At 48.1% G+C, this 26058-nt stretch overlaps 1 protein-coding gene across 1 annotated transcript in view; it reads right to left on the reverse strand.

Annotated features, from left to right (window-relative positions):
* Positions 1–2147: 2147 nt before the first annotated feature.
* Positions 2148–26058, reverse strand: part of RASSF3 (Ras association domain family member 3) — a 72627-nt gene continuing 48716 nt past the window's right edge. Inside the window, exons 2-5 of the mRNA XM_032854908.1 lie at positions 10170–10277; positions 7327–7555; positions 5497–5606; positions 2148–2658 (exon numbers count right to left, since the gene is read on the reverse strand). Of these exons, the coding sequence (XP_032710799.1) occupies positions 2509–2658; positions 5497–5606; positions 7327–7555; positions 10170–10277 (597 nt within the window). The 3' untranslated portion in view covers positions 2148–2508. The remainder of the gene's footprint in view (positions 2659–5496; positions 5607–7326; positions 7556–10169; positions 10278–26058) is intronic.

The raw sequence follows: 26058 nt of genomic DNA on the forward strand, positions 1-26058 counted from the left end.
AATCTTCCCTATTAAAATAAACTCATCAAAATTATAAATATTATAACTTTACTTCTGTGATTTAAAATGCTCCCCTGCAATACTACCCCCTTCATTTTTAACAACATTCTGGTACCATCACATGTTGGAAGAGAAAACAGTATTACAGCAAAGCTTAGTTTAATTTAACATAAGAATTTGTACAGTGATTTTTAAAAAACTCTGGCCCTAGTGGCCTTTTCTTCTTTTATGCATGAAAAATGCTGCTGCAGGAACCAGTGTTTGGGAGAAAACGTCAGTGTTCCAAGAACTATGTACTGACAATTTCAATACAGCAAGTTTTCCAAATTGCAACTTGTAGTGCACACGACAATGAGCGAGGTTCTGGATACTAGAGAGGAGGATGCCTGTTTTAGACAATCTACTTCAAGTAAAAAAAAAAAAAAAGAAAGAAAGAAAAAATTCACAGATAACCATCAGCTACTACTTTAGGTTCTAACAGTGTCTTAATCTGAAAAACAAATGCTTCACAAAATATACGCTTACTGGGTGGGCAATTCAAAGACCAGGTGGTTGATAACAGTATACTCAAACCCAAGGCACAGTCTCAACAGTAAAACCAGTAAAAAAATCATGAAGGCATTCCCTGAACAGTAAAGGTAAAGTGTTGGATGACAATGTCACTAAAACCTCATCGATGCACTAAAAAAAAGTCACATGCAAAATTAAACAAGATATGCCCCATACATATTTTATATAGCTAGTTCTACTCCCCCCCCCCCAACTCTCCTTAAAAAGTTTAGGAAGATAGGATTGTCTCAGTAACGTGTATGCACAGCAGACCACCGCGGACACCTGCCTCCAACAAGACGGGTGCTCTCTGCAAAGTCGGAAGTGCCACCAAGAAGGGAACAGAAATGCAATTTTTAAAAGGCACAGTTCACTTAAGAGGCAAAGAAATGAAGCACCTTGGAATTTCAAAAAGAATCCATTAGGTGTCACCAAAGTGTTGACAATTCCTTGGGAATTTATAAACAAAATCTAGACTAAAAAACAAAAAACAAAACAGATTATAAGGCCCCTTTAGAACACAGCACAGCTTTCTTCTTGTTTTCAGACTGCTGCAAAAAACGAGGTTATTTAACCTGCTTTAAGGAAGGCTTCTATTGTGCACGCCTTTCTTTGGTTGGTAGAACACGCACTTTCATTAGAGCATTTCCAGAAAGAACCCCTCGTGTGTGGCAGGGCAACAGCGAGGGAGTCCTCCCTTTCTGGCCACCCTCCTCCTCAGTCAAGTACTCCTTTTGGAAGGAGGATCTGATGGCACTGGGTGTATAATCCACATCCCTAATCTACCTTACAGAAGAACAGACTGCAATTTGTGAGAGAAGGTGGGGAGAAGAGGGAAAAGTAGAGGAGGAAGAGGGGGAAGGGGAGGAAAAAGGGAAACTAGGGAAAGTAGGGGAGTGATTGTCACAGAAGTATGCAGTGAGCTCTCTACTTGACAAATCTTGCAGCTAACCGGAAAACAGCCACCCCGTATCCAAACTCCCTTTCCATTCAGAAAACAGCTGGGGTGGGAGACCAGGACCATAAGGTAACAAGAGCTAGCCCTCGGTCATGACCCCACCACCCGCAGAAGCGCCCCAGCCCCAGAAGAGAGCACCAGGACCGGTGCCCAGAGAGGGCGACCCGCCACAGGACCCCCCCTGTGTGGGCCTGCGAGGTCCACCTGGCTGGACGCTCATTCTCTGGGCAGCTGCACACTTCCCAGCTCCTCCCTCTGCTCTAGCTCCTACTTGCTTTGGCTCTGTCCCCACGTCTTACTCACCAGCACATCAAGCACTACCACGATGGCCTTAACATCTCAAAACCCAAGGCTTTCCCGTCTGTAACCAAACACACCTTTCTCCCTGACCACCCACCCCTCACCCAAACCACGCTCCCGCAGAGCTCCCCACTTCCGCTGGCGCCTTCTTCCAAACTTGCTCTTCACCTTCTCAGTCCAACTCCTAACCAAACCCTTCAATGCCTCCGAGTTCCCGGCTGCCGGGGCCTCTGAATTCCCATGGATCGCTTCCTCTGACATTTAAAGACAGAAAACAGAAAACGGACAGGTAGTTTCAATACAGGGCAGTCTTCAGAGAGATTCCTTATTAAGCTTTAAAAAAAAATCATCTGCACGTCCTTCAGCTCAACTTCACCATCACATAATCAACTAAAACAAAGTACGGAAGAAAGATAAACCACACAAAACCCAGAGTCGTGCTTCCAAGCCGTCTAGATGGCCCCAGAGGAGACCACAGATTCACAGCTTGCCGAGAGGTGAGCCCGCAGGGCCGTCGGACGGGCAGCAGCAGCCCCGCCGGCAGAGGCCGGAAGGCGGCGGGGACTAGAGCCCGGGGTCTGAGGGGGCAGGCCCCGGCGTCACAGGGCGCGAGGACGGTCCCCCCCGCGAGAGAGACCCCGGCTGGGGCTGCGCACGCAGGTCCCGCGCCTCTCGGCCGCGGGAGGCAGGGGAGGGCGCGCCTAGCCGGGCGTCCGCACCTCGCTGAGGGCTGCCTCCAGCTGCTGGCGATAGGCCGCATAGCGCCGCTTCAGGATCTGCAGCTGCTCGTCCTCCTCCTTGTCCAAGATCCGCAAGAAATTCTGTAGCTCTGGAAGGCTGAAGGCTTCCCACTGTGCAAGGACACAAGAAGGAGAAACTCAGGTGCTGAAGTCAGATCGTGGGCCAGCACAGGTGGGGTTGGTGGGGCGAGACGCTCCCCAGCCTCCCTCCCCCAGCGCCCGGGCCCTTCAAGGACACCCGGGCCCACTCGCACCTCTGCCTGCCTCCACAGCTCTCCACAGCGGATCTCCCTGGGGCCAAAGCACTCAGGGCCCCAAGCGCACCAGACATTTTCACTGCTGACCTGGCCCCTCTCTATCTGACCCCAGCAGCATCAGAAACCACTCTCCTCAGCCTCTCCCTGCAGTCACCACCATCACCTCCACATTCTTCCACTTCCCACAATCTTACCAGCTCCTACACAGCTCTCCAACTGGCCTGCTCATCTCTGCTACCTCTGCTGCCCCCCTCTGCATTCACCATCCTCTTCTCCAGCCCAGGGACAAACTCGCCCATAACCTCCTTACACCACTCTTCTGTTCCCCCATCTGTTCCCTCAGGAGCCAGGCTGAATAGGAATACTCTTCATAAAATGCAAATCTAGGTATGTCCCTCCCCTGCTAGAATCCTCCGGTGGCTTCCCCTGGTCATTCCTGCTAAATCTGAAAAACCCTGACACCTCTAGCTCCCCTCTCTCTCTCACACTGTCCCACTCATGACATCACCCTCAGTAGCTTCACTCACTTTCTCCACTCTGCCTGGCAAACTCCTACTCAACCTTCAAGTCTCAGCTTAAATACCACTTCCTCAAAGAAGTCTTCCATGATTTCCTTCCTCTGTTCCTTCTGACCCAGAACAACACCTATGAGAAGCTCTCACTGAGCAATGGTAGCCCTGATCACAAAATATTTAAAAATTATGGGGATCACTTGCTAAGCACCTCCCTCACCTACTCTTTACTACACTGCAGCTGTTGTGCTTCTCACTATCTGGGTTTTGCCGCTTACCCTGGAGACTCTGAGTTGCTTCCCCAACAGCACCCAGCATCTAGCAGGCACTTTAAGAAAAAATTTTTAATTCATGAGTAAAGGTCAAGAAAGATACTTGGCATCACCAGGAAGGGGTTTTTTACATTTGTTTTCCAAACAAAACATCTTCCAAAAGGGGGCCGTGGGTCCTAGGCTCAGAATCATGGCCTTAAGCAGAACAATTTTTCCCCTAAAGGTTTATTTATTAATTAGAGAAAGAGAACACGTGAGCACATGCACACAAGCAGGGGACGGGGCAGAGGGGGAGAATCCCAAGCAGACTCTCGCTGAGTGCGGAGCACTGAGCCCATCCAATGCTCCCAGGCTCAATCTCACTACCAGGAAACCATGACAGGAGCCAAAATCGAGAGTCGGAAGCTCAAGGGACTAAGTCACCCAGGGGCCCCAGGAACAATATCTGACAGGGAACTTCCAGGTGTGGGGAGGGAAAGGACCAGAGATAACCTAATACAAGTAGAACAGATGGAACAAATGGAATAAAACCACCAAGTAGGCATAATGGTAGAAGGCTTTTCTGGAGAATTCTGACCTGGTTATTAAAGAAAATAAGAAACATGGAGTAGGAGAACACACTTTCTACAATAGAATATTCTGTTAATTAAAACAGCATTATCTTCCTAAAACTCCCCAGATCAAGCTCCAACTTACAGATACATAATTTACAAGGCATGTTTACATGTGTATTTTTAATTTGTAACTCAAAACCACCTTTAAAAAAGTCTTTAGCCCCACTTCACAGATTTCAAAACTGAGGGCTGAAAGACTGGAAGATTCACCTAAGGTCATGCTCCTAAACTCACAAGAGGACCGGTAGGAAGTAGAGTCCTGGCTTCCTAACCTTTTTTTTTTTTTTTTAAAGATTTTATTTATTTATTTGACAGACGGAGATCACAAGCAGGCAGAGAAACAGGCAGAGAGAGAGGAGAAAGCAGGCTCCCCACCGAGCAGAGAGCCTGATTCAGGGCTAGATCCCAGGACTCTGGGATCATGATCTGAGCTGAAGGTTGAGGCTTTAACCCACTGAGCCACCCAGGCACCCCCTGGCTTCCTAACTTTTAACCTGGAAACTATTCTCACTGCATCACACAATGTTCTACATGGACAATTCATGCCATTTCTTGTTCAGGCAGAAGACAGGGAGACCCATGGCTTGCCCCAAGACCCAGGAATTTACTCAAGTGTCCTTTTAAAGTTGGTGGCTGGACCATATAAAGTGCTTTTTTCAACTGAACTGGCCTAAATTCAATCCCCCCTGGAGACAAAATGGCAAATGATGCATATACAAACATAATTTCTAAATCACTGTGGCAAGAAGAAAAAAAAGATTCTAGAAAGTTTTATGTCTCTCGTGGTAGAGAAACTCCTGCATTTCCTTCTTTTTTTTTTTTTTTTTTTTAATTCCATTTCCTTTTATTTCTCTTTAAACAAATGAGCCTGGAGATGTTTGTAGCAAACATATGGAGAGTATCAACTTTCACAGTTTAGCTGCATTAGGGTAATTTGGAGGTAGAAGAAGTGAAATGGGATCTTTGGGTGGGAAAAAGATTTCTTACTTGCTCTTTTCCCACCTCTGAAAATTATAAACCAAGAGAATAGATATTGTTCAAAAAAAAAAAAATTCTATTGTAGACTAACCTTGGGTTCATCTCTGACAATTCAAAAACACACAGAAAGCTGTCCTCCAGACTCCTCTCCCCCTCCCAAGAAACACAGGCAGCTAGACAGATGCCGCCTGTGTTCATTCTCTCTCCTCCTGCCCAACCCTCCCCACCCCCGAGGAAATAAGAGTCACTAGACTCAAGCAGTAAACCAGGGCCAGCTGCTCTCTACAGTGTAAAGCAAGGAAGAACAATCACTTACCTCTCCAATTTCATGTTCACGAAGAACAAAACTCAGCGTGTCTGTTCTGGGCCCAGCCACCAAACGCAGGTAGAGCGGATGCTCACGGTCCGAAAGCTTACAGGCATAGACTGCGTAAGCAAACAGGCAGCCCGTTACAAAGGATCTCGTCTTTCCCCAGACCAACCTCCTGGCTTTCCAGCCCCTCCTCCAGATCAAGGCAACGCAGCCCGTGACCCAGCCACCCAGTCACCGTCCTCCCTCTCCTATCGCTGTGAACAGCCGGCGGTGGAATGAAATCTACGCTAGTTCCGTTGTAGCTGCACAATACGCACTGTGCCTCAATTACAAAGGAAATAATCCTCAAGAATGAACTTTAATGGGTATTAGTTAGTCCAAGGATGGGCCTGTAATTCATTCTGCTCCCCCTTTTAGAAAGCAAAATAATACACTTAAAAAAGCATCTGCAGCCCCTTTAAGAAACAGTAAAAACATACCATCCGAAGAAAACAAAATCAGAGTGAATCTCTCTATACATTTAGAATTATGAGCAGCCGCAAACAAACCAAGCAGTCACAACGTGGGCTCTGCTGACTGCAGGCACAGCTGTGTGTGTCTCTTGCAACCCATGGGGACACACACGGAGACACACACAGGGTGCTAGCACTGCCTCAGTGATGAAAGATTTTGCCAGCCATGAGGATAGTATTTCGACAGGATGCTATTACTGTCAGTCCCTGCGGCTCAAGTCCAGCGGGCAGGCAACGAAGCTCGCCGGATACACCATCTGAGCTCTCTATGGTATCCTGGCACTTCTGGATACGGCCACATCACAGGTACTGATTTCCCTGGAAATGTAAATGCCCATGCTTCAAGTCTGGGGCCTCCTGAGGGTAGGAACCTTGGCCTAGGTCCTCTTTGTATTCTGCAGGGCCCAGCCCATGGTTCGGGGTCAAAGAGGAGTATGCATGCTCAGCAACTAGCTGCATTTCCTCCCCCAACAACTGAAGGCTATGTCTAGCACATCAAGTTAGTCTATTTTCCTCCACTGCTGCTGGAGGCTCTACCCCAAAAAAACAGAGGTTAAGTAGCTGGACTGCCCACACATCTTGTGCATTTCCAAACAAGCACTTGGTGACTCCCAGTATCATGGTTATCCACCACTGCTGATCAGTTTCTGCTCGAGCACTGAACTACCATGTTCAGTTTCACACAGTTCCTTACTATCCTCTTCCTACTCGCTGCATGTGGGCATGAAGTTCAGACAGGCAGACCCCAGAGAAGAATGTTATTCATCCACTGTATGTGCCTCTGGGGGGCTGGGTGCCACACTGCCCCCGGGTCATGGCTAGCGAGGCGAGCTCAGGAAACAGAAGAACCCGGGATGATGCCACGCACATCAGGAAGTCTGCAATGTACAGTAACACACGCTCCTGCCCATCCTCCAAGTCTCCAAGGAGGCAAGTCCCCCAGACCACCCCTGTTCAGACGCACATCAAACGTGGAATGTGCTAATGAAACCTTCAAGCACAAAAGCATTCTTTTTCATCCTGAAGAGCATTAAAATTAAGGCTTACAAAAAAACTCAAAGCCATCCCCTGGTGCACACATCACAAAATCCTCCACAAATGCCCATCACATGTGGATGCCTTGGACCTCCTCAGACCCACAAGTGTCCAACTCAGGAATACGGAAAGCCAAGAAACGGGAAAAGGGTTAAGCCAGGATGACCATAGTTTCCAGAACCTGTCCCTGGGCTCTGACATACATACACCCAGCAGCGTTCCTGCTGCTCATGACGACAAAGACATAAAAGCAGACATCATTTTCATCTGAGGCCTGGCAACATACCTTGGTCTTCCCTATGACAACGCTTATAAAGTGCAAACTTGGCAGGGCTCTCGGTCACGAGAAACTTCTTGAGCAGGGCCTCGATCACTTCCCCGACGGTGTTCATGCTGCTGATGTGAAGCGTGTTCATACAGCCATTGCTACTGGGAGCGAGTTTCCCAGAAGTCTGAGGGGGTCTGCAGAGCTCCATCTGGACTTTAATGAAGCCAGTGTAAATCCCATTTGAATTCTGAAGCAGGAAAAAACACACACTGTTAGATGAAAGGCGAGATACTCTTTGTCTGGTTCTGTGCTTTTACTGCTCTGTGGCACAGCTTCACTAAAGATCGCCCCGAAGGGAAGGACCTCAGAGGGAGGTTAACACTACCCTGGCAAAGTGCTTCCAGAGATGGGGTCTGTAGGACAGATGTGGCAACAGAAGCCTCCTCGTGCTGTGGGGACAGCGGTCCAGGAGGGACGCCTCCGAAACCACATGTGAAAGGTCAGGGCCCAGCGGGGAGGTTACAGTCCACCGAAGCAGAGGCCAGCCAAATCCCAAGACACACTGGTGCGTGGCAGACGGGTGGGGGCCACCTGCTGGAAGGAAACTTCTGCAGCTGGTGACCAGCTATTAGATAGAAAAGGAAGGTCATGGGGCGCCTGGCTGGCTCAGTCCATTAACCGTCTGCCTTTGGCTCAGATTGTGATCTCAGGCACCTGGGATGGAGTCCCTGCAGGGGCTCCCCTCCCCAACGCATGCACATGTGTGCTCCCTCTCAAATAAATAAAATCAAGGAAGGAAGGAAAGAAAGAGGGAGGGAGGGAGGGAGGGAAGGAAGGAGGGAGGTTCTCTGTGTCACTTGGAAACACCCAAAACCGAGGGAACAGAACCCAAACAAGCTACCTCATTCCTAGTGCCTATCACCCTGTGTCCTAGATGATCAATTTCGCCAAAATGATTGGACACAGCATACCCCACACCGCGCAGGGTATGGGGCGCGTGACGATGCATCTTGGTGGCCTCGAGCAGCTACAATGCAAACTACAGATATTATAAGCACTTGTCTTTTTTGTCTTAACATGGTATTTATATCTCCTTCTATATACTATTTTTTACCCATTTTATTGAGATATGCTTTTCATGGAAAAAAAAACCCTGCACATATTTAAAATACACAACTTGATGAGTTCAACACTTGTCTTCGCTGATGGTAGACTTACTACTTCTTAGTTATCAAAAACAGTAATAATCGTCTGCTCTTCACTTTTTCTTTTTACATCCAGGAAAAAACGTATTTTAGTGTTTTATTAAAACAAAACCTCAGGTGTTACATAGAAATGAGACAGTTAGGGGCGCCTGGGTGGCTCAGTCGTTGAGCATCGGCCTTCACCTCAGGTCATGATCCCAAGGTCCTGGAATCAAGCCCAGAATCCGGCTCCCTGCTCAGCAGGAAGCCTGCTTCTACCTCTCCCACTCACCCTGCTTGTGTTCCCTCTCTTGCTATGTCTCTATCAAATAAATAAAAATCTTCAAAAATTAAAAAAAAAAAAAGAAATGAGACAGTTACAACATTTTAAAAAACCCCCTTTTTGGTCCACTATTTTTCTTCCTTTCCACAAGATCAATTTACCATACTAATTCGATTATTCATTCTTGTACAAAGTATTCCACAAGACTTCAAATTTCTATTTTTGCAATGTCATCTCCATGGGGGAAGGAAGAAGAGCCGATGGTGAGTGCAGTATTTCTCCTTTGATGAAAAGCGCATTTGAAAACAGACAAGCATCACTGTTGGGAGTAATGAAGAAAGTCGAGAGCCTGTGTCCGGCTTCCCCCTCTTCAACGGGTCCCACTGGGGAGGAATCCTTTATCACATGGGTTTACGTGTAGCGCTCCTCCCCAAAGGTCACAGACTTCAGCAGGGCCTGCTTTAAGCCAGTCACTCTGTCCTTGGCTGAACTGTCAGTTCACAGCCAAGAGCCCGAGAGGCAGAAGTCCAAGGGCCCTGGAAATGGACACCACAGGATGGCAGGTGCCTCGAGGAAAGTCACCAAACGTGAGGACAAGCAGAGACGCCAGTCCCGTCCGAGGCACATGAATACTCTGGCTTTGCTCTGGCTCTTCTCCCCCTGTCACTATGCACCATGCCTTCTCCCGCCTCCACCAGCTCTCCACTGAGTTCAGTGTTCGGTTCCACAGAGCAGGAGCCTCAAACAACGTGCAGGAGGAGGCTGAATACTACATCCGCCCACCGTCGGAGGCAACCAGCCGGGAGGAATCCTGGCTCAATGCTATTCTAACCCACGGGCATGAAATCCTTTTCCCAACACTTCCCGACTTACTTGCACAAGAGAAAACGGATGTAAGCCTTACCAGAATTTGAGGTACCACCTGTATGTTAAAGAGGTGATGGCAATCCTCGATGCTAAAAAATCTTTCTGGGGTCACAAAACTTTTTTTTTTTTTTTTTAAAGATTTTATTTATTTATTTGACAGAGAGAGAGATCCCAAGTAGGCAGAGGGGCAGGGAGAGAAAGGGGGAAGCAGACTCCCCGCTGAGCAGAGAGCCTGATGTAGAACTCCATCCCAGGACCCTGGGATCACGAACCGAGCCAAAGGCAGAGGCTTAACCCACTGAGCCACCCAGGCGCCCTGGGTCATGAAACTTTAAAGTATTAACTGATGGGTGCGATAAAGCTACTTCAAAATATAACTTTAATCTGAAAGCTGCAGAAGTACTCCACTTCATGGTCTGGCGTACCCTGACCATTTAACGTCTTCAAGCGCTACTGAGAGACTTTAAGACACATGGATGGTAAGACCAACAGTTTGTATCTGTCTTTTGACAGGTGCGGGTGCTTACCAAGGTCATCTTCAACTTGTCTGTGACAGCCAGGTTGTATTTATGGACTTTCTCTTTGATTTCCTCTTTGCTGAGGTAATTGTGGGTTTCCTTCTCTTTCTCCACATCCTAGAAGGAAAACCAACCATGCTACACATGAACAAGCACAAAGAAAAGTGCAGATAAGCCAGGATTCTTTTCGCATTCCACCCAAGAACTCTGGAGCACTTCACCTTGAAATATACACACGGGCACAGAGGCATACACACGCACTCTCACTGTCAGATGCCGGTGTCATCCACCAAACATGTCTTTCATTCCTTCAGACCAAGTCTTCCTGAGGGCTATATGGAATAAAACTAATCTATCAGTAGCTAAAAGGAACACTTAATATATTATTTTGTAAAGCTGTCCTTTTTAAATTTCCCTTCTGCACAAACACCATTCTCTAGGAATACGTGCAAGACTGGTCATTTCCATTTTAAACAGTATCCACAGACACACACCAAAAGCTTCCCTTTAACATGTTCTATGAACCTTATGGTCTTTATAGCTTCACCATATTTACAAGCAAAAAGTACAGTAGTTAGTGATGTTAGCTGGCACTCACCAATGACCCACTCAAGACACAACTACCAGAGGGTAACTTACCTTCCGAACAAATCCTCATTTCAAGATACAAGTAGCCATTATCTCCCCTGCCCACCCACTCTTACCACTCCCAACCCCTCCAGTCTCACCCCAGCTCTGACCTTCCACACTGTGGATGCAACGACATAGTTGTACCCTCTTACCACTGAAGGATTCCCCAATGGTTTACTGTCTAAAGAGCTCAACCAGCGCAGGACAGTATGCAACGTCCTTCTATAATATGCAGTCACAGGGGGGTGCCTGGGTGGCTCAGTGGGTTAAAGTCTCTGCCTTTGGCTGGGGTCATGATCCCAGAGTCCTGGGATCAAGCCCCGAATGGGGAATCTCTGCTCAGCAGGGAGCCTGCTTCCCCCTCACTCTCTGCCTGCCTCTCTGCCTACTTGTGATCTCTGTCAAATAAATAAAATCTTTAAAAAAAAAAAAAAAATATGTAGTCACAGACGCCCAAACCTCAGTGTGCGGGGACCCCGTGAGGCCAACTATCCAAGACGCCTGCCTTGTGTTGCATTTCACTCTCCCAACAACCTAACCAAGTAGACATTATTCCAGTTTCCAAAGGAGATCAAGTTCTAAGTAAATTCACCTGCCAGCAGAAACTCAGCTGTTCCGTGGTGGCGAGACTCCCTCCCAAAGCCTACCAACCCTCAGAAACTCTGGTTCCTGAGACCTCTTGGGGCGGGGGGTTGTGTGACACGCTCATCTGGGGACGACCCAACTAGTTAACAGACCAAACTCAATTTTAATCGGGTCCTCTGTGTTGTTTCCACTAACACAAACAGGTTCCCACTGTCCCTGCCTGAGTCAAAGGCTACATGATCACATTCAACCCTGAGTAGCAACTCAAAGGATGAAGGGTCCTAACTAGCTTCAAGTCAGAAAGAGAAGAGCAACTAAACATGGACTGATATATCCTCCACTACAAAACTTCTGAAAAGGTGTCTACCTTTTTACCAGAGGCGACCCAAGCTGGTCTCTGTTGCCATCTCCTCATGGGGAGCTAGTGCTACGAAGCCACAGGGAGTGGCAACCAAAGTACTGGCAGGAACACTTTAATAAAGAACGTAAAAGGGATAAAATCTTAAAAAAAAAAAAAAAACGTAAAAGGGCTCCAGGAGCGCCTGGGTGGCTCCATCAGTCAGGTGTCCAACTCCTGATTTCACCTCAAGTCATGATCTCAGGGCTGTGAATGGAGCTTCTCACTTAGAGCAAGTCTGCATGTCCCTCTCCCTCTGCCCCTCCCCCTGCACGTGCATGCACATGTGCTCGCGCACGCGCGCGCTCTCTCTCTAAAATAATAAATAAACTCTGCAAAAACAAAACAGAATAAAACAAAAAAATAACATAAAAAGGCTCTTGATCCATTCAGGTGTCAAGTTTTTTTTAATTCCAAGCCTGAACATAGGGGTACGCGGACTATAAAGTAGGTCAGTAACTTCCCAAGTTTAGCAGCGCCCTGAAGTCAGATGGGTCAGTGTTGGTACTGCTGGAGAAACAGAGCATCCTCGTTCCCCAGGAGGAGGGGGCCTCAAAGTCCCTTGGGGAGCATTCTGTCTGCCAACACAGAAACCCCAAAGCAATCCTATTTTTGGTGTCACTGGTTAGGAAAGGGGAAGGAAAAAAAAAGCTGTAGATTAAAGTAACTTTTCAGAAGCTTCAGTGACTATTTCTAAGGAAATTCAAAACATACATTGCACCTCTCTGACTGCCCGGCTCTTTCCGATCCACAATTCACTGGTCATAGGCCACAGCTGAAAAAGATAATGAGGCTTTGTTCCCACGTTCCTTTTTCAGTAGATTGCCCAAGGCTCTCCCCAGCAAATACTAAGAAGTGGCCAGTAAGAGGTCTCCACTTCACAAATATGAGATGTTCACGGCCAGGGCTCTGACCCAGAGTCTGTCGCACACTAATCCCGTGCCCTCAGCTCAATGGCCCGTGCCCTCAGCTCAATGGCCCCCCCTCAGCTTACGTGCCCTAGCAAATAAAAGGGACCAGCAGTGTGAACCATCTTGATCTCTAAAGTGCTTCCTGGCCTAACATGGCAATTTTGCAAAGACCTGCTGCTGCTCTCAACAGTGTGACCTATGGAGCAAGATGGTTCCACTTAGGAATCAAGGCAATCAAAGGCCCACCTTAAAAAATGTACCCAGAGGCACCTGGGTGGTCAGTCGGTTAAGCCGCTGCCTCTAGCTCAGGTCATGATCCCAAGGTCCTGGAGTCGAGTCCCACATTAGGCTCCCTGCTTGGCAGCAAACCTGCTTCTCCCTTTCCCACTCCCCCTGCTTGAAGTCCCTCTGTCATGGTCTCTTTGTCAAATAAGTATCTTTTTTTTTTTTTTAAATTTTAAAAATAAATAAATAAATAAACAATTAATTAAAAAATTTTAAAGTACTCCCCCCACCATGGGAGGAGGGGGGCGCATGCCTGGGTGGCTCAGTCATTAGGCGTCTGCCTTTGGCTCAGGTCATGATCCCAGGGTCTTGGGATCGAGCCCCACATCGGGCTCTCTCCTCAGCCGGAAGCCTGCTTCTTCCTCTCCCACTCCCCCTGCTTGTGTTCCTTCTCTGTCAAATAACTAAAATCTCGTGGGGGAGTACTCCCAAAGTAAAGAGGGGCGCCTGGGTGGCTCAGTCAGTTAAGCATCCGACTCCTGATTACGGCTCAGGTCAGGATCTCAGGGTCATGAGCTCAAGCCCCATGTCGCTTAGCATGGAGCCTGCCTGCGGTAGTCTCTCCCTCTGCTCCTCCCCCGCACCCTACTCTCTCTCTAAAATAAACCAGTTAATTTTTAAAATGAACAAAATAGCTAACGGTACCAATACTGCAGCATATGCCCACCATAGGGGCTTACTGCCTAAGTTAAAAGATAGGAGAAGCCGAAGAATGAAAAGGAGAAGAGACAAAGAGAATGATTAAGAGCAAAGAGGCAGGGTCAAGTCAATTTAGTGAGTTCCTTTTTTTTTTTTTCTTTAAGAATTTATTTTTAAGCAATTTCTGCACCCAGCCCAGGGCTCCCAACTCACAACCCCAGGATCAATAGCCGACCACTCTACAGACTGAGCCAGCCGGGCGCCCCCAGGGAGTTCTTCAACTGCAGATGCTTAGCTAAGCACCCATCACTCCTAGGCCTCCTCACGTCAGCATTCCCAGAAGCTTGAGGAAGTCAAAGGAGCTAGCTGATCTGGAAAGAGAAACCTCCCTTGGATCGCTCACACAGGCATAACCGAGACATGCTTGTGTGACAACCATCCTTCCTTCTCAGAGATTAAAACTCAAGGAAACCATAAGGAGCAGTTAACAGAAAGGAGGGGGCCCCAAGGACCTCCAAGATCCTTTCAAGGCGAAACACCCTGTTATTAAAGGATCAACGGAACATAGATCCCACAGAAGCAGCTAATACCTAAAAGGCTAGGACCCTGATTTTTTTTTTTTAATATTGAGATACAACTGACATATAACACTTTGTTTTAGGTGCACTGCAAAGGGATCTGACATACATATATACTGCGACACAACCACCACAAGTTAACAGAGCTCATCAATCACCTCACATAATTATAATTTTTTGGGGGGTGAGGAGAACTTTTAAGATCTCCTCTCTTATGTGAAGTCAACTGACCTAGCACTTGCGCACCTCATGGCCACAGACCAAGGGCTGCTCTCTGAGCAAATTATTTCCTGAGCTGCTGCTGTGTGCCAGGCTCTCACACAAGCATGGGGACAGTGGGTGCCACACCTCCACCATCGCGGGCCTTACCTTCCAGCACAGGCTGGGGAGGAGTGAGCAAGGTGGGGAGGGAAAAGGCCTCTGAAATGACAACTACGCAGCGTCTGGGTGGAGAAGTCCGGAAGCTGGGAGAAAGGCAGAGAAGTCACAAGCTCAGCCCAGAGTGGAGAACACTGGTTTCTTTTAGTGTCATAACTGGAGGAAGTCCCTAGAGCTGGAAAACTTCCAAATTTTTACCCCTTTACAAGAGAACCTCCCCCCACCCCGCCTTTCCTCTCCCAAAGGGAAGGATCCGCCTGCCCCTCTGAACACCAATGCCTTTGGGAAGACGGCCTTACAAGAAAGAAAGAGAAGAAAACATACCACCCACAAGGGACAGAGTAGGTAAAAGGGTGCAAAAGGTGAACATAAGGAGGGGTTTTTCAAAACCTGCGTGGCAAGTGCAGGAGAGAGAAAACAGTAGAGACATTAACCTTGACCTGTGCTGGCAAGGACAGGAAATGCACCAGGCGCCAGTGTCTGAATGTATCCTTATTGTTCCCGGGCACAAAGGCTGCCCGGCCACGCCCAGGTGTGTCTGTGGGGGCAGTCACAGGTCCTCTCTTTTATAAGCCACTTTTCATTCACAGTCTCCCAACCCTCCAGAATCTCCGTTCTTCCATGAAAATGATGAACCTCTAGCCTCTCATTTAGTGTTTTCATCCAGCAAGCCGGGGGATAGGGGGGACCCTTTCTCTGGGCCAAGGGTCTGAGAACTTCTTTGCCCTTCTTGCTAACTTATCTATTAACAGGAAATTTTATCTCAACATTTTAAGTTAAAAATAATCGCATTTTAAATTAAACAACAACAAGATAAAGCACCCAGGAAGACGGGCTCACAGGTGCAAGTGAGAGTGGGGCTCCCCCTTCACAGCCCAGGGACCAGGTGGCTGCCGCTGCAGGCACACTCAAGGCTCGCTAGGTCTGAATCACAGCTCTGCCACGTCCTAGCTGTGTGACCAAAGGCAAGCTACTTACCCTCCCGGATCTGTTTTCTCATCTCTGTAAAATGTGCAAACCAATATGTACTTTAAAGAGCTGCTACGAAAATATAATACAACTCGTTATTCAACAATTCTATGGAGTGCCTGCTGGCGCCCGGCCTGGTGCCAAGCACTTCAAGCTAGGACAGTCTCTCCACCTTCTCCTGGAGGATAGCCTAGTCAAGCCTATCCAACTGCTGGCCCACTCCCTTGCGTATTTTCTTTAAAAAATAAAAGTACAGACCCTTTTAAAAACACAACTTGGGGACGTCTGGGTGGCTCAGTCGGCTAAGCGGCTGCCTTCAGCTCAGGTCATGATCTCAGGGTCCTGGGATGGAGTAGCATATATCAGGGCTCCTTGCTCAGCAGGGAGCCTGCTTCTCCCTCGGCCTCTGCTTGCCACTCTGCCTGCCTGTACTCCTGCTTGCTGGCGCTCTGACAAATAAATTTTAAAAATCTTAAAAAAAAAAAAAAAAGTGGTCATTTAAAAAAAACCACACAACTGGCACAGATTCTGAGTGGGGGACAACAGAGGCACAGCACCTGATGACGGTCACTCAGGAAACAGAGTCATTACCTCTCTGCCATGGGCCCACCGCCCCCACATGGAGCCGCTCCGACTCCTGGCCAGGGGTGGGGGCCAGCCTGTATCTATTGGTGGAAGGGGTAAATTTACGGGGCCAGAAGATGCTTCCTTGAAGTGAGGCGAGATTCCGAACTCATGAATTCCAACTTTGAATCGCACTGTGCAGTTGTGGAAACAGGCAGTCACCTAACAATGTCCCCAACAGACGGGGAGGCCCAGGGACTGACCCAGAGGACACGAGCCTGTCCTGGGTACAGAACAAAACATCAGGTACTGCCCTGTCTCGGAGCCTGGGGCTCCTGCTGCAAACGGAATGGAGGCAGGGCCAGCTAGAGTGGTAACGAGCCTTGATAAGGACTTCTTTAAATGTCCTCCTCCTTCCAGTCTCTGTTCCAACAAAGACAGCAAATGAACTGTTGTGGACCTCAAGAGAACAGAAAAATCTCAGAGAGAGAGCTTTCCCCGACCATCAGCGAAAGACCTATCAGCAGAGCAAAGCAGGTTTGCATGTAGTCCTCTCCAGCAACTAGGGAGCAAGCAGTTTGGGGGCTCAAAAGAAGCTCTCCACGAGTCAAGTTAGATGATCTTGAACTACATTTTAGCAGGAAAAAAACTCTGCTGAAATGTCTTGTAAGTGTACACAGTGGAAACCCCGTGATGAATGCAGGAAAGGCTCTCACACACAACTAAGGCCCCAGAGAGGGTCTTCTGGGCTGGGACTCTGCACTCAAGTCTGTCCCTGTCAGGCGTTCTCACTCCTTGTCCCACAACCTCAGAGATCCAAAAGTAGGTAGAGATGCTGAGGGAGCCTAGAAAGTTCTCAAATTAGGACCAGCCTGCTGATCTGCACCAGCGCCATCCAACAGCATTTTCTACCAATGGGAAGCGTTCCAGACAGTGCTGTCCGGAAGAAGAGTCACCAGCCCCATGTGAGCATGGGAGCACTTACACACGAAACTGAATTTTCATTTTTATTTAATTGTAAATAGCTTAAGGGGCACCTGGGTAGCTCAGTGGGTTAAAGCCTCTGCCTTCGGCTCAGGTCACAATCCCAGAGTCCTGGGATCAAGCCCAGCATCTGGCTCTCTGCTCAGCGGGAAGCCTGCTTTCCTCCTCTCTCTGCCTGCCTCTCTGCCTACTTGTGATCTCTGTCAAATAAATAAATAATCTTTTAAATGTAAATGGCTTTGTGTGGCTCATGGGGCTCAACCGGACAACGGGAATCTATACCTAGACCGTAGTGTACGCACGGGTGAATGAACAACGAGCTGGGGAAAGCTGCACGAAAGCAACGTAAAGTAACATGCCGAAGTCAAACGGATTTCCATTCCTGAAGGCACTTGTTTCTGGGGTGCCTCGTGCTGCTGTTCCTGACCTTAAAAGTCCAGGGTGCTGCTCGCTGCCGTGTTCTCATGGCACCAGCGCCAACGATCGGCTGGGTGCCACGTCTAGAGACTCACGCTTATCTTGGGGACCAGCCATGGCATGATGACTCATCCTGGCCAGTCCAGGGCCTTCCTCCACCAAATGGGAAGATGTTTATAAACAGTGGGACACAGACAGAGCTGGGGCACTAATTCCCTCCCATTGGGGGTTCAGGGACTCGTCTTGCCCACCTTTAGCTTGCGCGCTCCTATGCTGCCGTAAAAGATGTTTGCTGTTCACGTTTCCAACACCAAAGAAAAAGGAAAGACTGTCATGGCCCTCTACCCCTCCTTGTAGGGAGAGAGGCATCAGTGTGATCTCAGGGTAGGAGAAGCAGCCAGCAAAGGGGGAGGGCAAAGCGCCCAGCAAGTCCACAGCGCCCCAGGGAACGCTGCTCCTCCAGGATGCTCTGCGGACAGAAAGGATTTTCACCTCCTCTCCCTCTCCCACCCTCCTTGGTGAGTCCCAAAGCACTTTAGAATGCTACAAGATCTGAGAAGACCCGCAGGTTAAAAGAAAACAACCCATATCAGCACACAGCAGGAAACTAAGAAAACAGACCTGTAATAATGTTGTAAGTGTGAAATTATTAATTAGGAGCAGATGGGTAAATTACATAAGAACAGGTATTTCTTTTATTAATTATTCACTTAGTAAGTGGATCCTATATTCATTCAGGGATATTAGCAGACCCACACCACATCTGTCGAACCTGACAATTTTAAACCACCTCTTTGTCTCCAGGCTACTTGTTAAACAACAAAGAGAAAGCAGAAGGGAGTCTAGGTGGGTGTTTTAGGATGACTTTTTTTTTTTTTTAAGATTTTATTTATTTACTTGACAGACAGAGATCACAAGTAGGCAGAGAGGCAGGCAGAGAGAGAGAGGAGGAAGCAGGCTCCCTGCGGAGCAGAGAGCCCGATGATGCGGGGCTCGATCCCAGGACCCTGGGATCATGACCAGAGCCGAAGGCAGAGGCTTTAACCCACTGAGCCACCCAGGCGCCCCAGGATGACTTTTTTTTTTAATGGACTTCAAGAATAGAACCAGGCTGTAACCTTATAAGGATGGAGCCCTGCACTAGGCCTCTTTCACATGCACTTGGGAGAGGTCAATGGGAGCCGTTTACTGCCTTTATATTCTCCCAGCCTCACCCCTGCCTCTCAGCCACGCTTAACTCTCCCCCAAGAGCATGTGCATGCGCCACCCTGCCCCTCACCGTGTGCCCCTCCTCCTTAAGGCCCACCCCACCCGGGAAGCCGTCCTCCCCACAAGAGCCCTTACTTCCCTGTCTCAGCAGGCCCCAGGCCACCCCATCCCTGCAGATCCAGCAGCCGCAGCACGTCTTCCGTTGGCTGCTTCCTGTGTTTACTCCTGCCTCCCAATAACCCGACAGCATCTTGAACCGTCCTCTCGGAACACGGTGCTGGGGCCAGCTCGATGCTGGAAGGCGGCCGCCGCACATTCCTTTTCCACGGACTGATTCTATCTGGTCACAGAGCCCACATCTACAAGATGGCATTTGCAGTCCGTCCCCGCTTTCGTGCCGCTTATCAATCTGTGTGGGGTTTTTGGGTTTGCTTCTCAAAACTAAATGCATCTGCAAGGGCACACAAAAGGCCTTTGTAACAGGAGAAACAAAGTTGTATACGCTTCTGTTCTCCATCTGCACCATCAAAGGAGCAAGGCCTTCAAAGCTTGCCCCTTGACTACCCTCACACACGCGGGGCAGTGAGAGCAGGCACGGGCCCAGGGTGTTAATAAGATTAATTGCAGTTGTGATCCACATGAAGAGAGTTTCATCTGGGCCTTCCATGACCTCACTTCTTTTAAAGCCCCTGGTTACCAGTCCACAATACCCTATATGGCTGTGCTTTCAAAGCCGGGTCGCGTGCCAATCGTCCAACAGCCACTCATTTGTTTGGAGCCAGAAAACAAACTTGGAGGGGGACCAGTCTCCTCAGAGTGCCCCTGCTGGAGAGCCCAACCTCAAGGCATACCAGATTACGCTCAGACTCACAAATCCCTGTTCAACATGTTTTCAAAGGGAATCAATTAAGATGCTATTCATTTCTGAAAAGGGATACATTTTCACAACTGGTTTAACTTTCTCAAATTCTAGGTGAGCTGGGTAACGAAGAAAGGAAAGATTATTAGAGGCCTCAGAGACAAGCACACCCAAATCCGGCTAAGAATGTGGCCACAGCCCACCTCTCTGAGAAACTTTTGGTCAGAATGGGAGAGGTAGTGGGTTCTTGGGTTTGCAGAAGAAGACCCGTCCTCAAGGACAACTCTGATTATTAAGAGATCGTTGGGCTATGGTCCCTGTCCTCTTCAGCAGTGAGTTGTCTAATATTCTTTTTTAAGTTTATTTAAGTAATCTCTACACCTAACGTGAGGCTCGAAGTCATGACCCCCACATCAAGAGCCACATGCTCTTCTGACTGAGCCAGCCAGGCACCCCGGTATACTGATATTCTATCTACGCCACTGCCCTCATCAAGTGCCCGCAACGGAGTCCACGGAGTATTGAGAAAATTAACTGGAAAAAAAGAAGCCATCACGGAGAAGCCAGGACGGAAGTGAGAAAGACACCACACTGGTAAGCAGTGACACAGTGCCCACCCTAAATTCTAGATTAAAACAGCTCACTGCTGAAGACTCTAAGGGTCCTCCAGCAGCCAGGCACTGCCTTCAGCTAAGAGCCATTAAAACCGTGGCTCCTGAGCCACAGTCCTTGGTCAGGTTAGCACACGGGTGCCAGAGGCTCTTACAAAGGTCAGAGTTTGCAGGTCAGGTCTGGGGCCTCCCCATCCTTGGATTGGTTATGGAACCTTTGAACCTTGCCTGTAATGGGAGGGAGGTTCCAGAGAAAGGAAATGAGCAGGCTCATTTGGAGGTGAGCCAGACAGGAAGCATGAGGGAATGCTAACAACCAGGAGGAGGCAGGTGGAGCCCATCTGGGAAGCTGAGCAGGCTCCGGGCTGCTCCAGCTCCGCCAAGAGCAGGAATCTGAAAATCAAGGGCAGAGGTCTTGCAAGTAGGAGTCATTACCTAATTTGACCAGAAAAGCAGAGTATCTCAAGAAAATTAGAAATGTCTATGGGCCAGCACACTATGAAAAATTATCAGAAACAAACTTATCCAAAAGATACTTGGTGTTCTTCCTTGCCAATTATAACACGGAGTCAAAGTTAACACCACAAAAAAAAAAAAAAAAAAAAAAAGATATGAAAGCAACTTAAGTTCTATGTTTTCAGGCAATACAGAGTTAACACGTGTGGATGACAGCAATTTGCTAAAGGCAATGTCAAGGAAGTCGCATTTAACTCCTTAAGGCCTGGATTTCTAAATCCTCAATTCTTACTCATTGCAGCCTTACTAATGCACTAGTCCAAACACACGTCACGTTCACTCTCATACCATCTGACATACAGAGGTGGCACTATGAGAGAAGGGAAACAATCGTCAGTCCTTTCAGGCCAGATGTCCAGACCAAGAAAGATATTAACTAGACAAACTTGAAATTCCGAAGGGGGCCACAGGGTTAAAACTGTTTCCTATCACTCTTGTTCCCATTCGTTCACTCCACTCTCCTGAAGGATCCTCCCTACACTCTACTCAAGGCTGCTCTTTTGAGTAAGTTTGTTCATAGGCCTTAAAAAGGCCTGACTGGGGGCGCCTGGGTGGCTCAGAAGCCTCTGCCTTCGCTCAGGTCATGATCCCAGGGTCCTGGGATCATGACCTGCATCCGTCTCTCTGCTCAGCAGGGAGCCTGCTTCCTCTCCGCCTCTCTGCCTGCCTCTCTGCCTGCCTCTCTGCCTACTTGTGATGATCTCTAATAAAAATAAAATCTTAAAAAAAAAAAAAAAGGCCTGACTGAAGGCCCACGTGCAGAAGGCCTCATTCTTCCACACCACAGGCAACCCACGATGAAGGACAAAGAAAGACTCCCCACTGCTGCCCTCCACTCTCAGTAGACACTTCCACGTCTAGCTTCACCTCAGCAGCCCCCCCCCTTTTTTTTTTAACAAATGCAGCCCCAGGTGCTGGTTTTATCTGAGGATTCACCTTCCATCTTCCTACCAAGGAGGTGAAAGTACTCTGAAGTGAAAGATGTTAGAGCAATTCAAATAAGTATCAGGTGCATTGTGACCTTGAAGGGCTTCACATAAGCATAAACATAACTTTTCTCTACAAAAATCCTCTCCCGCCCTCCTGCTTAGTCATAGATGGGGTGAGAAACACAGAAGTCCTAGGAAGCGTGTCAGGGAGATGCAAAGCTGATCTCAGCAAGTGGCTTGGCTGAGTTACGGGACACCCAAACTGACCCAAAGGCCAGAAGGAGAGAGACCAGGGAGAGAGACACCCCTGCAGGAAGAGTGCACCAGGGTCCCGCCCACCCTCACCCAGGCCAATCCCAGCCCAGACCGACCACCTTGAGGGTTCTGACAATCCCGGGAACAAACAGTTGAACTTTCTCTGCACTTAGGAAGGGAAAAATAAAGGTCTTCTCAATATAACTCCCCCATTCCACTTCCCTTTCCTTTCTGGCCACTCTTCCAAAACCAGAGAGCAGAATTAGCCAACCCAAATCTCTGGGAGGCACTGAGGAAGGGAGGAAGGTGACAGCAGCTACCCTTAGTGAATCTTATCACCAAAGTCCAGACACTATGCCACCGCCTTCACAACCTGATTCTGAATTCTTCTAACAACCCTGTAGTTGGGTACCACTATTATCCCTATTTTGCAAATAGCAACGTGGAGGCTTACAAGGACATGAAGTTCATCAGCACAGAAGCTAAGCAGGGTTCATACCGGATCCGCCCGATTCAAAGCCCATTAAGCCAAAAAAGCAGGAGGAGGAAAAACCAACCATGGACTGAGACAGTGAAAGGAAGATGATAACAGATCTACGCACTCCTGGCTTCTGGAGGCTTCCCTGTTTTCAAACACTATATTCAACCTAAATTTTGGAGGATGAGGCACTAAGACAACTAACAATTTATTAGAGAATTCGTAATCCGGGAGCACCTGGGTGGCTCAGTCCATTAAGCATCCAACTCTTTTTTTTTTTTTTTTTTAAGATTTTATTTATTTATTTATCAGAGAGAGAGAGTAAGCAAGCACAGGCAGACAGAGTGGCACAGGGAGAAGCAGGCTCCCTTCGGAGCAAGGAGCCTGATGCGGGACTTGATCCCAAGACGCTGGGATCATGACCTGAGCCAAAGGCAGCCACTTAACCAACTGAGCCACCCAGGTGTCCCAAGCATCCAACTCTCGATCTCAGCTCTCAGGTCTTGATATCAGGGTCATGAGTTCAAGCCCCCGCAGTGGAAACAGTGAGAGAATTAGTAATCTGTACAGGACCACAGGTAATTCGTTTAAAAATTAGAAACTGTATTCCCAGCATTAAGCTCAATAATATTTTCAAATCTCAAACGGACCCTACAGGGGCTGTTAATATGAACATTACAGAAGAGTTTTCCATGGGAAAGGAAAAAAAAATTAGGAGAAACTGCACATCCAATATGATAAACTATGTGCCTAGTTGGACAACAAGCCCAAAATGGAGTCACCTGTGCTAAACCCAAGTCCCCAGACTAAGATTTAAGACCTAATTTACAGTTTCAGCCTGCCCCAGGAGTAGAACCTCAAACAGGTCAATCTGAAAATCACCTGGTCAGCACTAGTCATCAGCCTGATGGTTCCCTGCTGTGCCTGAAAGCAGGCCAACCTTGCCACCATCTGCTCTTTGCTTTTTAAACTTCTCCATCATTGTCCCATCCATCCTGTGTGGGCCCTGCTCCCTGAAAATCTTTCATTTCGTACAATTCTTCAGAGTTCCTTACTATCTGCCAGATAAGATGCTGCCCAATTCATGAATCACTGACTAAAGCCATAAGATCTTACAAACTTTACTCAGTTGGAGTTTATCTTTTAACGTGCCTGAAGACTAGAAAGAAATATTCCAAAACGTTACCAGTGCTTATGCCAGACTGTTGAGATTGGAGATGGTTTTCCTTTCTGCACAAAACTTCCACAAAACTTTCAAAAACTTCTCTGTTAGTCTGTTATGAATGGTAAGCAGGGAAAGAAAAGACTTTCACATATGAAAAAAATTTAAAATAACCTTAAAAAAAGTAAACACAAAGCAATTCAGCATAAAGGGCCACACTCTGATATGCTGCCCGCACCCCAGGCAGGGCACAAGCCGCCTCCAGCAAAGCCGACAGCCCGTTGCCCTCACAGAGAGAGAGGCAGGAAGCCCCGAAGGAGAACCAACCAGAGAGTCCCAGGTAAAAATAGGCCCTGTGGTCTGGGAAATAAAAGAGCCTCTCTAACCACGTAAAAACAAAAACAAAAACTGCTATTGCCAAAGACTGTCAAAAAAGGAAAGACAGTTTTTACCATCACCCTCTCACAGCAACCAACTTATAAATTAAAATCTACCCTCCCCAAAAACTGCCCTGGAAATTGAGCTGCCAGTAAAGGGTTGGGGGGGGGGGAGCGTGGAGGGTGTTTACAGCATTTTCTAAACTGTCTTTGTTGATCAGGAGTGTTTGTGTTGCTGGTATAACCCTGAGGATTTGCACACCCTCCAGCTCTGTTTCCCTCCAGGCTCTGCAGGAAGTCCAAGGCCAGGAGGAAGTGCCCTCCCGCCCCACCTTTCCTCAGTGCTGGGACTCAGCAACCCCCCCTCACCGCTCCCCACTGCCAGGAGGCCAGGTCAATCCAGACTGAAGTGGGGGGGGGAGGTGCCTCTGGCTGCCTGTGAGGGCTGGGCACACATGAAAAAGCAAAAGGCAGAACTGAAATGGAAAGAAGAGAAACAGAACGTTGTTTCAGGAACGTCTGAGCATTAGGGTCTGAGGCAAACGTGTGTGGATCCAAGCGGTCCGCTAGCCTGAGGAGCTGGACAGGAAGCAAGCAGCAGCCGCTAAGAGGAGGTCCGCACACCGCGCTGAACACAGGATGTGCACCCGCTTAGAGCTGCAGAGGCAACCTGGAGGGCCTGGGGAGGTTTCACCCAGGACACTGCAAGAAACGTGGAGAGTGGGCTCCATCCCATTTTACACTTTCTGGACCAGGTCCCTTGCACAAAAATATGTGACTGTTTCCCATTTTCACCCTTTCCCCTAGGCCCCAATCACCCCCCCACCCACCTCAGGAACTTTTTCACAGTCCTCTAACTTGTATAACAAAATCTTTTTTAAAAAATTTTATTTATTTATTTGACAGAGAGAGATCACAAGTAGGCAGAGAAGCAGGCAGAGAGGGAGGGAGAAGCAGGCTCCCTGCTGAGCAGAGAGCCCGATGCGATGTGGGACTTGATCCCAGGACCCTGAGATCATGACCTGAGCCGAAGGCAGAGGCTTAACCCACTGAGCCACCCAGGTGCCCCTAAACAAAATCTTTAAACAGCCACTTAAAGAATGTCCTAAAAAAGAAGTAAGAATATTTGGAATAGAATGGCATCTGTTCCCCAAGGTTAAACAGGCCACAGTGTTCAACTCCTGGCTACAAAATCAATTTCAGGTGTAACGCAAATCTTGTCTACAGTGTGTAGGACATGTAAAATTCTTTCAATATAGCACTTTACTTCGTTAGGAACAACAGTTTCCCTTCCAAAATATCAAAATTAAAATACTCAATTTCCAAGTCCCAATCTGCTGAAAAACACCTCCCAATCACCAAGTTTCCGGAGGCTCTAAGCGAGGATTAAAAAGAAAGAACATACGGGCTGGTAAATATTACAGACAAGCTGGGGTAAGCTCTGCACTGCTCACGAGGAGGCAATGGAAAACGAGCCCAAGTTATTAAACATAGGTTAAATCGACTGTAACCCTCCCCCAAAGTCCCTGAGATAGGAAGACTAATCCCAGAGTGCAGATGCGTAAACCAATGCAAAGGTGACAGAGGAAGCATGTGAGGGGGGCCTAGCCAGCTCCAAAACCATGCCCTGTCTATGCATACCAATGGTCTCCAGAGCCCAGGAGAAAAGTCTCTTGCTAGCTCTGTGACTTTAGGAAAGGACATCACCTCTACAGGTGTCATTTTCTTACCTCTTAATAGAAAAAAGACCTCCTCTCTCCACCCATGAGCCTACCTCCTGGGCAAGGAAGGAGCACAGGATCTGTGGGTCTGGAAGGAAAAAGTGGGTGTGCACGAGAGTCATCACGTGGGGGTCCACACTCTGCTCTGAGCCTGTAGCGGGACTATCCCCAGCCCAGCACTGGAGCTCAGCCTCTGGGAGACCACCTGTTCACGTGGTAGGCCACATTCTCCATCATCATCAGCTTCGTCTACTATCAGCAATAAAGGTAATGCCCATCTCCCTCTTCCTTACTCTGGTCTTCCTTCTCAACGAACTGATCTAGAACTCAGGCAGGGAAATGGGATGACAGGTGGTCCCTCTTGAACATCCCAACTATGGGAACATTTCTAAGATGGAAAGTCTATGAGTCTAAAAGAGAAGTTAGGACCCCCTTCTTTCAAGG

This window comes from Lontra canadensis, unplaced genomic scaffold (assembly GCF_010015895.1).
Source record: "Lontra canadensis isolate GAN:19392208 unplaced genomic scaffold, GSC_riverotter_1.0 scaffold9, whole genome shotgun sequence".
NCBI lineage: Eukaryota > Metazoa > Chordata > Mammalia > Carnivora > Mustelidae > Lontra > Lontra canadensis.